The sequence below is a fragment of the Bombina bombina genome, chromosome 1, assembly GCF_027579735.1.
Source record: "Bombina bombina isolate aBomBom1 chromosome 1, aBomBom1.pri, whole genome shotgun sequence".
NCBI lineage: Eukaryota > Metazoa > Chordata > Amphibia > Anura > Bombinatoridae > Bombina > Bombina bombina.
Genome location: NC_069499.1, coordinates 599,002,844 through 599,019,638, shown reverse-complemented (window position 1 = coordinate 599,019,638; position 16,795 = coordinate 599,002,844). Strand labels below are relative to the sequence as shown.

At 41.3% G+C, this 16,795-nt stretch overlaps 1 protein-coding gene across 3 annotated transcripts in view; it reads left to right on the top strand.

The window, feature by feature from the left end:
* The window catches only part of FAAH2 (fatty acid amide hydrolase 2), a 59,960-nt gene that overhangs the window by 38,411 nt on the left and 4,754 nt on the right, over window positions 1–16,795 (top strand). For all 3 annotated transcript variants that reach the window (XM_053698928.1, XM_053698929.1, XM_053698930.1), the window contains exons 6-7: window positions 15,061–15,196; window positions 16,576–16,693. In XM_053698928.1, coding sequence (XP_053554903.1) covers window positions 15,061–15,196; window positions 16,576–16,693 — 254 coding nt within the window. The remainder of the gene's footprint in view (window positions 1–15,060; window positions 15,197–16,575; window positions 16,694–16,795) is intronic.

Genomic DNA, 16,795 nt, shown 5'->3' with positions numbered 1-16,795 from the left:
GGTAAGCATAAATTCTGTTTTTTATAATGCTTCCAGTATGGACCTTCAATGAGTGTAGATGAAATTACATTTGTATCGAGGAGAAACTGGGATGGAGGAATCCAATTGTCTTGTTTTACAAAGTGATATGATCTGGCTCTAATCTGTCACAAGAACATTTCTGTATATCCCCCCATCTCCCCCTCCCCCCATTCAATCTTTCCCAGCCACCTGCTTTATCCAGTCTTCTTCACTGTCTGGAAAGCTAATCTCAAATTGTGTTAGTTCCAGAGGTGGATGTGCGCCATATGTTGATTTCTTAAAAGTTCATCCTCCTTCTGCTCCTAATTTTTAGGGCCACTAAAGTCAAAATGAAACTTTAATGATTCAGAAAGAGCATGCAGTTTTAAGAGACTTTTAAATTTACTTCTATTATCAAATTTTGCACAATCTTTTTATATTCACACTTTCCAGCTACTACTGAGCATGTGCACAGGGTATATATATATATATATATATATATATATATATCAGTCTGTGATTGGCTGAAGGCTATCACATGATAGAGGGGGCCTACAAATGGGGGGAAAATTAATTTGTCTGAATTTTTTTTACTGATTATTTGAAATTCAGAGTAAGGGTTATTGCAATGTCTTTTTATTGTGTGTTTGTTAATAATGCTATTATACTGTATTTAATGGTCCTTTAATATGCTTACTTTATGCTTATCTAATCTTATTCATCCAAATAAGATCTTCCATTATTCTTATACCTTTTTTTGTCAGTATTCATATGAGTATATCATTGACTATGTCAATAAGTAGACATGGGTAGAAAGTTTGGGCCTAGCCAGCAAAACATCCAGCTATGTACTACATGACTGCAATAGGCATTACCAAGTAGTAATGCCTTTATTCCAGATAGTGTGATAAACACTTCTTGTTCAAATTGTATTCACTTTGGGGGCTGGGCTAGCTAGTGCAGTGATTAGACGCGTTTGATGGCCAAAAATGAGTAATTTCCTTCTGGAGAGTCCACGGCTTCATTTCTTACTGTTGGGAAATACAACACCTAGCCACCAGGAGGAGGCAAAGACACCCCAGCCAAAGGCTTAAATATCCCACTTCCTCATTACCTCAGTCATTCTTTGCCTTTCGTCATGATAGGATTTAGCTATTATGTCCCAGTTATCCGATGATGAGTTAACCTCTGTAGCTTCAGAGGGTGAACTTTCAGGGTCAGAGTCCTTAGCGTCTAAGCCTCCTGCTGCGGAGGAACCGTCCTTTAGATTTAAAATTGAGCACTTGCATTTTTTTATGAAAGTAGTTTCTGTCTACCTTAGAGGTTTCAGAGGCCGCGCTGCCTGAAGAACCTATGATACCTAAATTAGACAGAGTTTACGAAGACAGGAGAGTTCCTTTGACTTTACCTGTGTCGGTTAAAATGGCGAACATTTTTAACAACAAACGGGAAAGAATTAGATCTTCCTTTTCCCCCTCGTCTACTTTTTAAAAAGTTGTTCCTGGTCCTGGACTCTCAACTGGATTTGTGGGGCTCCATTCCTAAGGTGGATTGTGCTATCTCTACACTTGCTTAACATACTCATATATCTCTTGAGGACAGTTCTTCGTTCAGAGAGCCGATAGATAAGAAAATGGAAACCATTCTGAGAAAGATGTTTCAACATATAGGATTTTTATTTCAACCGGAGGCTGCAGTTGCCGCGGTTTCCAGAGCATCTACCTACTGGTGCAACTCTTTGTTGGAACTCATTGAGGTGGAGTTTCCCCTCAAGGATATTTAAGACAGAATTAAAGCTCTGAGAATTGCTAATTCTTTTATCTGTGATGTGAACATGCAAATTATTTGTCTAAATGCAAAGGCCTCTGGATTTGCGGTCCTAGCCCACCGGGCACTCTGGTTGAAGTCTTGGTCTGCGGATATGACTTCTAAGTCCAGACTCCTTTCTCTTCCCTTCAAGGGAAAGATTTTATTTGGTCCAGGCCTGGACTCCATTATTTCTACGGTCACCAGAGGCAAGGGTGCTTTCATACTGCTAGATAAGAAGAACAAGTCTAAGGGATGATAATCTTCTAATTTTCATTCCTTTCATTCTGACAAATCCCAACGACAATCCTTCTCCAAGCCCGAGCAACCCAAGAGGAAGCCGGCTCAGTCCTGGAATAAGTCTAAGCAGAATAAGAACACCGCCAAAAACAAATCGGCATGAAGGGGCGGCCCCCGATCTGGGATTGGATTGTGTAGGGGGCAGATTGTCTGTCTCTTTTTTTCTAACGCTTGGTTCAGGGACGTACAGGATCCATGGGTCCTGGAGGTCGTACTCAGGGATACAAGATAGGCTTCAAATTTCATCCACCCAGGGGCAGATTTCTACTCTCGCACCTGTCTACAGACCAGAAAAGAGGGATGCTTTTCTAGGGTGCGTTCAGGACCTATCCTCCTTAGAAGTTGTTGTCCTGGTGCCCATCGAAGAAAGAGGTTTGGGGTTTTATTTAAACCTTTTAGTGGTCCCAAAGAAGGAGAGAACTTTCCGCCCAATTCTGTACCTAAAGTGCTTAAACAAATTTCTCAGTGTCCCTTCCTACAAGATGGAGACGATAAGGTCCATCCTTCCTTTAGTTCAGGAAGGCCAGTTTATGACCACTATAGATCTGAAGGATGCTTACCTTTATGTTCCAATCTTCAGGGAACACTTTCAGTTCCTGAGGTTTGCATTCCTGGACCAGCACTTCCAGTTCATTGTCCTTCCGTTTGGCCTAGCTACAGCTCCAAGAATCCTTACAAAGGTTTTGGGGGCTCTTCTAGCCATTGCCAGAACTCAGGGTATTACTGTAGCCCCATACTTGGATGATATTCTGGTGCAAGCACCATCTTGTCATCTTATGGAAGAATACTCTGAGTCCCTTCTGAGTCTTCTTCGATCACATGGATGGAAGATAAACTTGGAAAAGAGTTTTCTTATCCCAAGTACCAGGGTGGAATTCCTGGGTGCTATAATAGACTTCATATCCATGAGGATATTTATTACAGACCAGAGATGTTGCAAGCTAACTTCGGCATGTCTTGCCCTCTGGACCTCCTTGAGTCCCTCTTTGGCTTAGTGTATGGAGGTAATTGGTCTCATGGTGTCCTGCATGGACATCATTCATTTTGCCAGGTTCCGTCTCAGACCTTTACAACTGTGCATGCTTAGACAGACAGTGGAACGGTGATCATTCTGATCTTTCTCTACAGATTGTATTAGACAGCCAGTCAAGAGAATCGCTCTCTTGTGGTAGCTCTGTCCAGATAATCTGTCCCGAGGGACGTGCTTCTTAAGACCATCCTGGGAGATTGTGACTATAGACACAAGCCTATCCGGATGGGGAGCTGTTTGGGGTGCCAGGAAGGCACAGGGGTTGTGAACTCAGGAGGAGTCCTCCCTCCTGATCAGTTTTGGAACTACGGGCAATCTTCAATGCCTTGAAGGCTTGGCCGCTTCTGGGTTTGTCCCAGTTAATCAGATTCCAATCAGACAATATATCCTCGGTGGCTTACATTAACTTTCAGGGGGGAACGAGAAGTTCCTTGGCGATGAAGGAAGTAGCTCAGATTCTGGAGTGGGCGGAGGCCCACAGCTGTTCGCTGTCAGCGATCCACATTCCGGGTGTGGAAAACTGGGAGGTGGATTTTCTCAGCAGGCAATCCTTCCACCCAGGGGAATGGTCTCTCCATCCCAAGGTGTTTGCAGAGATATGCAGCAAGTGGGGGATGCCAGAGATAGATCTCATGGCGTCCCGTCTCAATACCAAGCTACCCTGGTACAGGTTGAGGTCGAGGGATCCCCAAGCGGATCTAATAGATGCACTAGCAGTGGCCTGGAGGTTCAAACTCCTATATCTTTTTCCTCCATTACCACTTCTTCCTCGAGTGGTGGCCCGCATCAAGCAGGAGCGGGTATCAGTAATCCTGATTGCTCCATCGTGGCCGCGGTTCGCGGATCTAGTGGGGATGTCCTCATCTCCTCCGTGGAAGTTACCTTGTCGCTGAGACCTGCTGTTACAAGGTCCATTTGTTCATCAAAATCTAGATTCTCTGAGGCTGACTGCGTGGAGATTGAACACTTAGTCTTAGCAAAGAGAGGTTTCTCTGAGAATGTTGTTGATACTCTTATTCATGTTCGTAAACCAGTTACTCAACGTATCTACCACAAAGGGTGGAGGAACTACTTATTCTGGTGTGAAGAGCGTGAGTTTTCCTGGCACAGAGTTAAGGTTGCCAGGATCTTATATTTTCTCCAGGATGGACTTGAGAAGGGCCTTTCTGCTAGTTCCCTGAGAGGACAGATTTCGGCCCTGTAGGTTTTATTGCACAAGAGGCTGGCTGAGCTTCCAGACTTGCAGTCCTTTGTTAAGGCTCTGATTAGGATCAGACCTGTGTTTAGATCTGGGGCTCCTCATTGGAGCCTAAATCTTGTTCTTTGTGTTTTGCAACAAGCTATGTTTGAGCCTCTGCATTCCGTTGACATTAAATTGTTATCTTGGAAGGTTCTCTTTTTAGTGGCTATTGCCTCTGCATGTAGAGTTTCTGAGATCTCTGCTTTGCGATGTAAGTTCCCTTATCTGATTTTTCATGCAGATAAGGCAGTTTTTTACGTATTAAATTAGGTTTTCTTAAGTTGTGTCAGATCGCAACATCAATCAAGAGATTGTGGTTCCTTCCTTGTGTCCTAATCCTTTTTCATCGAAGGAACGTTTACTTCACCATTTGGATGTGTTTCGCACCTTGAAGTTCTATCTTCAGGCTACTAAGGAATTTAGACAATTTTCCTCTTTGTTGTCTATTCGGGGAAGCGGAAGGGGCAGAAGGCTACTTCAACTTCCCTATCTTTTTGGTTAAGGAGTGTCATCCACTTAGCTTACGAGACAGCGGGACATCATCCTCTTGAGAGGATAACGGCTCATTCTACTAGAGCAGTGGCTTCCTCTTGGGCCTTTAAGAACGAGGCCTTTATGGATCAGATTTGTAAGGCGGCTATCTGGTCCTCCTAACATGCTTTTTCTAATTTTTACTAGTTTGATGTTTTTGCTTTGGCTGAAGCAGCTTTCGGGGGAAAAGTTTTGCAGGCTGTGGTGCCCTCAGTATAGGGTCCACCTCTTCCTTTTTGTTCCCTCCCGTTATTCATTCAGTGTCCCCTGGAGCTTGGGTATAGTTTTCCCAAAAGTAAGGAATGAAGCCGTGGACTCTCCCTATCTTAGGAAGGAAAACATAATTTATTCTTACCAGATAAATTCCTTTACTTCCGTATAGGGAGAGTCCATGGCCCCTGCACGTTTTGTCTTATCGGTCCATGGGAGAGTCCATGGCCCCCTATTATTTATCTTATTCTTCTGGTACCATTTATACCTTGATATTTCTCCTAGTTTTCCTTGTTCCCTCGGCAGAATGACTGGGGTAATGAGGAAGTGAGAGGGATATTTAAGCCTTTGGCTGGGGTGTCTTTGTCTCCTCCTGGTGGCCAGGTGTTGTATTTCCCAACAGTAAGGAATGAAGCCTTGGACTCTACCTATCCGGAAGGAAAGGAATTTATCTGGTAAGCATAAATTATGTTTTTATACATGTCTCTAGTGTGGACACAGAGAAATCCTTGAACCTGACCTGCTGATTATCTAAGCTAAATGGTATAGAGAGGAGAGAACAGCGCTAAAGGGTTGAGGCCTACTGCAGGCATGATAAAGTTTAACCTCTCTGCCACATTAAAAACAACATGAGCTGGGGCACCTCTTGCCTTGGGGGAACATCAGTCGGTGGTACATAGGGTTGTTTTGACTCCCGCTTTACACATACAAGGCAATGGTAGTTGGAGGCCCATGTGAGTTCTACCCTGAGAACCTACTAACAAATGGACGCACTGTAAGTAAAAGCTGTACCATATATTACCAACCCTCTGCTTACTCACCTGTCACTTTTCCACAGCTGTTGGGAGTTTTACTGGCCCTTAATGGGTATTAGTCACTGACCATACTCCCTTCACTTGCCCCTAGTGGGTAAGTCCCTTACTAGTGCTGGAGTTTAGTTTCCTAAGATCATTGCATCTAATTATGTCCACAGACTAATATTAACATTGCCTGTGTTGGCCAGGGGACTATCTAGGATGCCCATTTGTGACATGTGGAACCGGTAAGAGAATAGCCCTACCTTGTGATCTGTTCTTTTAAAGGCCTGCTGCTTCTTGCGCCACCCTTACTGTTTTGCTAGCCCTTAATGGGTATATGCCTTAGTCCCTTTCCTTATTACGCCCCTAGTGGGTAAGTCCCTAAACCGTGTTGGGAGTTTGCATGGACAGCTGCCACACTCTTGCCTGTGTAATTCTCTGAAAACTCAGATTCCATATCTTTCTGGTAAATGCCTAAGAGAAGTAATTTTATTATATAATCCTACACAGCCTGAAGTAAAAATCCCATTTTGCCTCACCAAATAGGAAATCTCTTGTGGATCACTTTAAACCTAAAGCTATCGAGGAGAAGGCTATGAAAGAAATAGTGAGCTTTTCACAATTCAGAGACTCTGCATATCCTGAAAGCCTCCTTTGCTAACCCTTCCCTTCTTGACTGGCTCCAATATGTCCACATTTTTCCTGATCTTTCACAATACACCCTGCAGAAGAGAGGAACTTTTCATGAAGTCACAATAGCCCTTTGAGATAAGGGGCTAAATACAGATGGTAATATTCAACCAAATTGCTAATTTATCAATATGGCAGTCTCTTTGTGGCTGGTACGCCCGCTAAAGGGATGGAGCTTCTGAAACAATGGACCTTCAACCTTTCAGAGAGTCAAAGGAGTTCATCAGAATTTACAAAGGAACTTAGGGCAAAAGCAGAGGAAGGGAACCCCTTGCTGCGGATGCAGACTCCTAGTAAGCAGCATAGATCTCTGATGGGGTCTCCAGTTAAGTTGATGTGCTGATATATGTGATTCCTATTACTATGTTTAAGGTTTACTTAAAGGGACATAATACTCATATGCTAAATCATTTGAATCTGATGCAGTATAACTGTAAAAAGCTGACAGGAAAATATCACCTGAGCATCTCTATGTAAGAAAGGAAGATATTTTACCTCACAATCTCCTCAGCTCAGCAGAGTAAGTTCTGTGTAAAAAGTTATACTCGGCTGCTCCCAGCTGCAGGTAAAAAAATTAAAAAAAATGAAGAAATGAACAGCAGCCATTCAGCATCAGCAGTGCTGAGGTCATGAACTCTTACTGTGATCTCATGAGATTTGACTTAACTCTCATGAGATTTCATAGTAAGCTTCCTTTACCTGATTGGTGAAATAATATGAGGGTGCACGAAGCTCATCCTTTCAGTTGTCCCGGGACAGACATACTAATATGCTGCTTAGAAATCCTTTACAATGGGAGGTGGCTACTGAGGAACTTTTGAGGTAAAATATCTTTCTTTTTTACATAGAGATGTTCAGGTGATATTTTCTTTTTACAGCTATGCTGCATCACTTTCAAGTGTTTAAACATTTGGGTATTATGGCCCTTTAATATTCTAAATCAATGTCTTTACATCACTGCTAGGACTGATATGTCATCAACATGTACCATTTCATTAGTTATGGCTTGAATTTGCTGAGGCTACTTTGTATTTCCTTCAGATTTAACTGCTGGCTGCTGGGGAGGATTAGGAGTTTGGGCCCACTTGTTTTCGGCATTTTGCCACCCCCCACACCCTCCTTTTTTTCCCTCTCACTCTAGTTTTACTTTCCTCGTTTTTCACTCTTGTCTCCTCCCCCCCAACTCTTCTCTTTGCCCCCCCCCCACACACACACACACTGCTTGATACATTTGGGACTGCTTCTATTGCAGCATGTTATTTTGAATATTCTGAATATCATTGCATTGCCTTTTGTTTTTAGTTTCTGGCTGAGCGGCTATATTTTATCACCTAAGTGATAGTTAGTATACTAGCCCCCCTCTTTAAACATTGGATTTGTTATCCTTTTTTACCCATTTTCTTTTTGAACTGTATTTTTGGCTGCTGTTTTATTTAATTGCAATTTGAAGTTTACTATTCTTACATGCAGGAGAGAGTGATCTCTCTCTCTATCTCTCTCTTTCTCTGGTGGGTGGCACCTAAGACGTACATCAGGGGATTATGTATAGAGTGGCGTAGGAAAGAGAGAGGTGGACCATTAGGCCAATTGATGTGTGAGCTCTGACAGAAGGAGAGTTTAAATAAAGATAATCCTACCCCTGCTAAAGCTGATGTGATAACTAAGTTGAGAATGCAAATAAAAGAGAGGAAAATAGAAAAAGTGATTCAAATAATTAATGTATTTTAAGAGCAATAAAGCGGAGATACTTCTAGCAACAAAATTAAAGGGCAAAATAGCACATGCAAGATTTCCAGGGGTGGAATAGTGTGGGGAAAATGGTATATGCACCTGCTGAGAGTGGCAAAGCATTTTTCTCTTTTTATGAATAATTGTATAATATTAAGACTTTTGAGGGAGGAGATGTGCTCCTGCTGAGATTGACAAAGCATTTGTCTATTATTGGTAAAAATTGTATCATATTAAGACTTTTGGGGGAGGAGATGTTGCGCTCATTGTAGATATTACAATTTTTTTAAGATCTCTTTATCTACCTGTATTGGGAGATGATGCTTGATTAATAAGGTGCCAGGAGTTGATGGGTTTACTGGAACCTTTTATAAGAGACTATGTGCACTTATTGCCCCAAGGTTACATTCTAGCCAGGAATTATTGGATGCTTTCATCCTGACAATACCAAAACTAGGGAAAGATGTCTGTCAATGAAACAGTCATAGATCTATTTCTTTGATAAATGTCAACATTTAAGCTATATTCAAAGCTCATCCCCAATCGGTTGGTTTAACTCCTCCCTTCCATCTTGCATGTAGATCAGGTGGGGTTCAAAGTGGGCCAACAAGTCCTAGATAATACCCTTAGGCTAATGAATATCTTTATGGATAGCAAGCAAGGGGGATCAGAGTGGTGGACCTGTCATTAGATGCAGAAAAGGTGTTTCACAGAGTCAGATGGAATTACCTATGGGAGGTTTTGCTGATATTTAGCTTACCAGACTTCTACGTTACAGCGATCAGAGCTTTGTATTCAGGGCCTCATGCCAAGGTCACAGTTGTGGGGTTTTGTTCCCTGAAAATTCATATATCTAACGAACTAGTAAGGGCTATCCCCACTCATATTTGCTATGATAATGGAAACTTTGGCTCAGACAGGACCATTAAAAAATTGCACTTTTTGCTGACATCACCATACTGCTCACTAATCCAGTGACGTCCATATTGGCAGTGTTTAAATTAATTGAGCTGTTTGGTAGACTACAGAATAGAATTCAAGCCTCATCCGCCCAGGGGCAGATTCCTCCTGTCAAACCTATCTTCAAGACCAGAGAAGAGAGACTTCTTCCTAGGTTTAGTGAGTGATCTCTCCTCTCCGAGTTATCGCCCCAGTCCCTCTAGCAGAAAGAGGTTTGGGGTATTATTCAAACCTTTTTGTGGTTCCAAAGAAGGAGGGCTCGTTTCACCCAATTCTGGACCAAAAGTGCCTAAACAAGTTTCTGTCAGTCCAATCGTTCAAAATAGAGACGATCAGATCGATTCTGCCCCTAGTTAAGAGGGACAATTTATGACGACAATAGACCTGAAGGATGCTTACCTTCACGTGCCAATCCACAAGGACCACTTCAAGGTCCTGAGATTCGCATTTCTGGACCAACACTACCAGTTTGTGGCTCTACCATTTGGTCTGGTGACTGCCCTAAGAGTCTTTACAAAGGTTCTGGGAGCACTGCTCGCAGTTGCGAGAGCCAGAGGTATTGCAGTGGCCCCTCGTCTGGACAATATTCTGGTCCAAGCTTCGTCCTGCTGTCTCGCGGAGGATCACTCGAGGGCTCTTCTTCTTCTCCTTCGATCCCATGGATGGAAGATAAACGAAGGAAAGAGTTCTCTGGTCCCCAGCAACAGGGTGGAATTCCTGGTTACGATAATAGATTCCATATCCATGAAGATCTTCTTGACAGATCAGAGACGGTCCAAGATTATGACTAACTGTATTGCCCTTCAGACCTCCTCCTGGATATCTGTGGCCAGCTGTATGGAGGTGATTGGGCTCATGGTATCCAGCATAGATGTTATTCCATTCGCCAGGTTCCATCTCAGACCTCTTCAGTTATGCATGTTGAGACAGTGGAACGGTGATCAGTCAGACCTATCCCAACAGATTTATCTGGACAGCCGAGTGAGGGAATCCCTCTCTTGGTGGACCCGCCCGGGACAGCTGTCCCAGGGGACATCCTTCTTAAGACCATCCTGGGAAATTGTGACCACGGACGCAAGTCTATCAGGATTGGGTGCTGTTTGGGGTGCCAGAAGCGCACAGGGCAGGTGGACTTGAGGAGTTGACTGCTAATAAATATTCTGGAACTTCGGGCGATATTCAATGCTCTGAGGGCTTGGCCCCATCTGGGGCCGTCCCGATTCATCAGATTCCAGTCGGACAACATTACCTAGGTGGCTTACGTAAACCATCAGGGGGGAACGAGAAGCTCCCTAGCCATGAGGGAAGTATCTCGGATTCTGGAATGGGCAGAGACCCATAACTGTTAACTCTCAGCGATCCACATTCCGAGTGTGGACAACTGGGAAGCTGATTTTCTCAGCAGACAATCGTTTCATCCAGGGGAATGGTCTCTCCATCCCGAGGTGTTTGCGGAGATCTGCATCAGATGGGAGATGCCGGAGATAGACCTCATGGCTTCCAGACTCAACTTCAAGCTACCCAGATACAGGTCGCGGTCTAGGGACCACCAGGCAGAGCTTATAGACGCTTTGGCGGTGCTTTGGGAGTTCAACCTAATTTACATTTTTCCACCGTTGATGCTCCTTCCTCGAGTGGTGGCCCGCATCAAACAGGAGCAAGCTTTGACCATTCTGATTGCTCCATTGTGACCACAGAGGACGTTGTTTGCAGATCTGGTGGGGATGTCATTGTCTCCTCATTGGAGGTTACCCTGTCACAGAGATCTGCTTGTTCAGGGTCCCTTTCTTCACCAAAATCTTGATTCTCTGAGGCTGACTGCGTGGGGATTGAACGCCTAGTCTTGCCAAGAGAGGCTTTTCTGAGAGAGTGATTGATACTCTCATCCAGGCCAGGAAACCGGTCACTTGGTGCATCTATCATTAGGTGTGGAGGACCTACTTATCCTGGGGTGAGGAACGTGGATATCCCTGGAACAAGGTTAGGGTATCCAAGATTCTGGCTTTTCTCCAGGATGGTCTGGACAAAGGTCTCGCTGCCAGTTCTTTAAAGGGACAGATTTCGGCTTTATCGGTGCTATTACACAAGAAGCTTGTAAAGCTTCCTGATATTCAGTCCTTTGTTCAGGCTCTGGTTAGGATCAGACCTGTCTTTAGAAATTTGGCTCCTTCTTGGAGCTTAAACTTGGTTGTTAAGATTTTGCAGAGGGCTCTCTTTGAGCTTATGCATTCGCTGGAAAGTTCTATTCCTAATGGCTTTCACATCAGCTTGCAGAGACTCTGAGTTAGCGGCTTTGAAATATGAGCCACCTTATTTGTTTTTTCACACTGGATTGGGGTTTCTCCCTAAGGTTGTGTCGAATCATAATATCAATCAGGAAATAGTAGTTCCTTTCTTGTGTCCTAACCCTTCTTCATCTCAGGAAAGGTTACTTCATAACTTGGATGTGGTTCGGGCATTGAAGTTTTATCTTCAGGCCACAAAGGACTTCAGACTTCGTCTTTATTTGTGGTGTATTCAGGGAAGCGCAGGGGGCAGAGGGCCTCTTCCACACTGTCTTTTTGGTTGAGGAGCATTATCTGTTTGGCCTATGAGACAATGGGACATAAGCCTCCTCAGAGGATTACGGCTCACTCAACTAGGGCTGTGGCCTCTTATTGGGCCTTTAAGAATGAGGCTTCTATGGAGCAGATTTGTACGGCCGCTACTTGGTCCTCCTTACATACTTTTACAAGTTTGATGTTTTTGCTTCGGCGGAAGCAGCTTTTGGGAGAAAGGTTCTGCAGGCTGTGGTTCCCTCAGTTTATGGTCCACCTCATTTTACCCTCTCGGTTTTTTCATTCAGTGTCCTCTTGAGCTTGGGTATTTGTTCCCACAAGTAATGAATGAAGCAGTGGACTCTCCTCCCATTAAGATGGAAAACATAATTTATGCTTACCTGACAATTTCATTTCCATCTCTGGGAGGAGAGTCCACTGCTCCTGCCCGTTTCTCTGGTGGGCGGACCTAAATTTAGTATTATTCTTCTGGCACCATTTATACCCTGATACTTTTCCTTGTTTCCACGGCAGAATGACTGAGGGATGAGGGGAGTGGGGGAGGTATTTAAGCCTTTGGCTGGGGTGTTTTTGCCTTCTCCTGGTGGCTAGGTTCTTAATTCCCACAAGTAATAAATGAAGCAGTGGAGTCTCCTCCCACAGATGGAAATTAAATTATCAGGTAAGCATAATTTATGTATTCCTGTGTATTTGGGAGAGGAGAAGATAGTCCCAGGTGTTGAGCCTTCATTTATTTCTTTTAATTTCTTAAAGATACGTTGAATGTCTTTCTATTATGGTTTAAAATAGCTTGATTTCACCTATTTCTGGTGCAGAGTTAATATGTACCTGTGTATTAGTTTTCTATTATCAGTGCTCTTCACGGAAAATGTTGCCAACCATGATAGCATTATGAAGTAGCCAGGTGGGGACAATTAATATTTTCATTTTCTTCTATCCAAAGCACAAATTAATTGCATAATTTAACATAAATGTATTTAATTATAATTTGTGCAATAAGATTTTTTTTTTTCCTGTGCCTGGATTCAGTGGTATTGTGCTAATACAAAGTCATGGGACTTTTGACATTGTTTTCTGTGCAATTAATTATACTCACTTCTTTTTGTTTGTTTCTTTATTGTTAAGAAGTATTGACTGTATAATATTCAAATAATGGATTCAAGACTAAGCGCCAAGGAGAAATGCATCACTAGCTCTGACCAAAAGGCCACCTAGCTGGCCAAAAGGGAAAGAATAGAAAATAAATTGTGTGTACAAAGCGCTTAAATAAAAGGCTGAGGTGACTATAGGAATTAGACCGTGTCTGTGTGGTCTTCACTAATAAGATGTTGATATCTATATAACAATTATATCCACAGTGTGTAGTCAACTTGGTGTAATCCTGATTCAGAAGAAACCGTTTGGAATTCAAGGATACAGTTTATAATTCAAAATTCAAGGATACAATTTATTAATATACAATAAATTAAAATCATGGATCCATGATAATATAAACCAGTTAAAACGATAAAGAACAATGTGGTATAAAAATGTTATAAAATGATGTAGGAGGATTCAAAATAATAAAGAGTCAGACAATGTGTGTAGGGGTTCAAGCAGACAAACAGTCAATAGTGAAAAAATTGTCAGTGGAAAAATACTAATCATGATTGAAATAATAAAGTAAAATTAAAAAATAATGTCAGTGTTATAAATCCAATAATAGAGTGAAAAACAAACTTGATTTCTTGGTGGTGAGAATCCCCGTGCTGGGTCCTAGTGATCTCATGGATTTTCCAATGTACTTCCTGAATGTTCCTGTGGAATTTAAAAAGCAATAATGTAGATTGTTCAAACGTATCAATATTAGAAATGTGCTTACCAGCTAATTGTCAACAAGTTTCGGCCTGGACTAAGGCCTTTATCAAGACTACTTTGTTTTTTACTCTATTATTGGATTTATAACACTGACCTTATTTTTCAATTTTTAATTTTACTTTATTATTTCAATCATGATTAGTATTTTTCCATTTCTTCACTTTGTATCCCAATTTTTCACAATTGACTGTTTGCATCCAATATTTTCTAACATATTGATTGTTTGCATATATTTTTTCCTGATATTTTTCCTTTGACAATGTTTTGAATTTTCACTTTTGAGTGTTTGCACGTCCTTTTACCCATTTTTTTGACAATCACCTACCTAAGTATTTAACACTCTTGACTTTATTTAAAAATTGTATCACTTGAGTATTGCTTTGTGTTCACCTCACAACTGTATTGATTTATTTGTGCATACAATCCATTTGTGCACACTATTTATTTGTGCACACAACACCTTTGGTCAAGTATAGGAGATACGCTATTATTATAGCAATAGCAGCTATTCCAGTACAGAGGGTTTATAAGAGATTCTCATTCAAGAGGTGGAGATTGTAGAGAGACTAGCAGATCAGTCTGTTTGCTCGAACCCCTATTCACATTGTCTGACCCTTTATTATTTTGAATCCTCCTACATAATTTTAAAACATTTTTATACCACATTGTTCTTTATCGTTTTAACTGGTTTATATCAACATGGATCCATGATTTTTATTTATTGTATATTAATAAATTGTATCCATACGTTTTGAATTATAAACTATATCCTTGAATTCCAAACAGTTTCTACTGAATCAGAAATACACCAAGTTGACTACACACTGTGGATATAATTGTTATATAGATATCAACATCTTATTAGTGAAGACCACACAGACACGGTCACCTCAGCCTTTTATTTAGGCGCTTTGTACACACAATTTCTTTACCATATAATATTCAGCATTGTCTACATTATTCTTTAGATGTGAAGGGATCTGGTGATTCCTGTCATTTTGCTTTTTATTTCTTCAATATTAAGTTTATATAATATTCCAGTGATTAGCTAGCTAAATGAAGCCTGCTTTAAATTACTTGGGAATATTGAATTACATTATTCTTGTGACTTTAGAATCTTATATGTGATATCACTCCATTTTCTTTACTATTACAAAATGTATTTCTTTGTTTACTAAAACTGCTTTACAGAAATAAAGACCCTGAATTGGCTACTTCATTATTTTTCATACTCACATTAATCAAAACACAGTTAATGTTTTAGAAACAATACAACTGTTTATGTTGGCAGATATACAATGAACACACACGCTTGTATTTATTCTCACCTCCCTTTGTGCTCTCTACTTACAGGAATTGTTCCTAATGAAGGTCAGTTCCCAGATGCTCAAGGATGTCGCACTGAGTTCCTCTGCACAGGACCAATGTGTAGATATGCAAGTGATTTGCCTGCGGTCCTGAAAGTTATGGCTGGAGACGGCATTAAAAAGTGAGATCAGTGGGATGTAAGACAGACAAAGGGGAGGTGAAAAAGTGACGGGAACATTTAGAGAGTGCTGGTAAGTGTAGGAGGCCACTAGCTGGTGAGATAGAGTGGTTGAAGGTTAGAAAGTCTCTGACAGAGTTTGATAAGAGATGAGAAAGATTACTAGGAAGTGCAGGGTATAGACGGTATTTTCAATGACTGACATCTTTAACCTGAGAAGAGAACTTATCAACAGGGGAAAGTGCTAGGAAAAGACAATCAGGTGATGAGAATTTGCTGGAAAATGAGATATAAAGGTGCGAGGTAAACCACCTAGAGATAATACAAAGTGCTGGGCGGTAGTAGACCACGTTGGAGATGATACACTAAAAGCCTTTGTTGGTAATAGTAAATACTGGTAGGTGACAGCCAGAACCATGGGAGGCGCTGCAAGATGAGACAAATAACTGAGAAATATCATTGGAAGGGGAGAGTGTATGCTGATGGTAAGTTCAACAGCCCTGATATCAGTCCTCAATTCTGAAGTCATATTGGAGTTGTCTATATGAATGAGGGTCAGGAACCCACTTTAGGGCCATGCACATGACAATAAATCCGGAAGATGCCAGCTTTTTGTTGAGAGCCAGTCTCCTAAATTCTGTGAGTCTGTAAGATTTAAAGGGACAGTTTAGTCAGAATTTAACTTTCATGACTCAGATAGGGCATGTAATTTTAAACAACTTTCCAAATTACTTTTATCATCAAAGTTTCTTTGTTCTCTTAGTATTTTTTGTTGAAAGCTAAACCTAGGTAGGCTCATGTGCTAATTTCTAAGCCCTTGAAGGCCGCCTCTAATCTCATATACGTTGAGTTACCTAGGAGTCAGCACTGATTGGCTAAAATGCCTGACTGTCAAAAGAACTAAAATAAGGGGGCAGTCTGCAGAGACTTAGATACAAGGTAATCACAGAGGTAAAAATTATATTAATATAACCGTGTTGTTTCTGCAAAACTGGAGAATGGGTAATAAAGTGATTATCTTTTTAAACAATAAAAATTCTTGAGTAGACTGTCCCTTAAATATGCTGATTACTAGTTCTGTTTAGTATGAAAACCCAGGTATAGTAGATACATTTTATAGTCTGCTTGGTTCCATTGTTCAGATCTGGAACAGTCCCTTCCTATAAAGTAAAAACCCTAGAGTGAAGAATGTGTTTAGTTGGCTGAAAGTGAAGAAAGGTGATTTAACCTAATTTTACTGCACACCAACATTTCCAGGTCTCAGTTGCTGTCATTATGTACATTAGGGGAGCAGAAACAATAATTAGAGAAAGACGTAATATGTGTCAAATTCATATATAGCAGAATGTCTCTGGCTCAGAAGGTATCTCTTTGTATTTCAGACTTTCTCTTGATCAAGAGGTGTCTCTGCGCAAACTAAGGTTCTTCTCTATGGAGAATGATGGTGGGAGTATATTTGTGTCACATGTCGATAAAGAACTTGTTCAGGCACAAAGACAGGTAAGAAAATTGTGTAGTGTAGAAGAATGAGTTAAGAGAGCAGAAACCGAATAGGAAAAGTATGGTGTAGTAGAGTATGGAGTGAGTGAGGAGTTAGAGAAT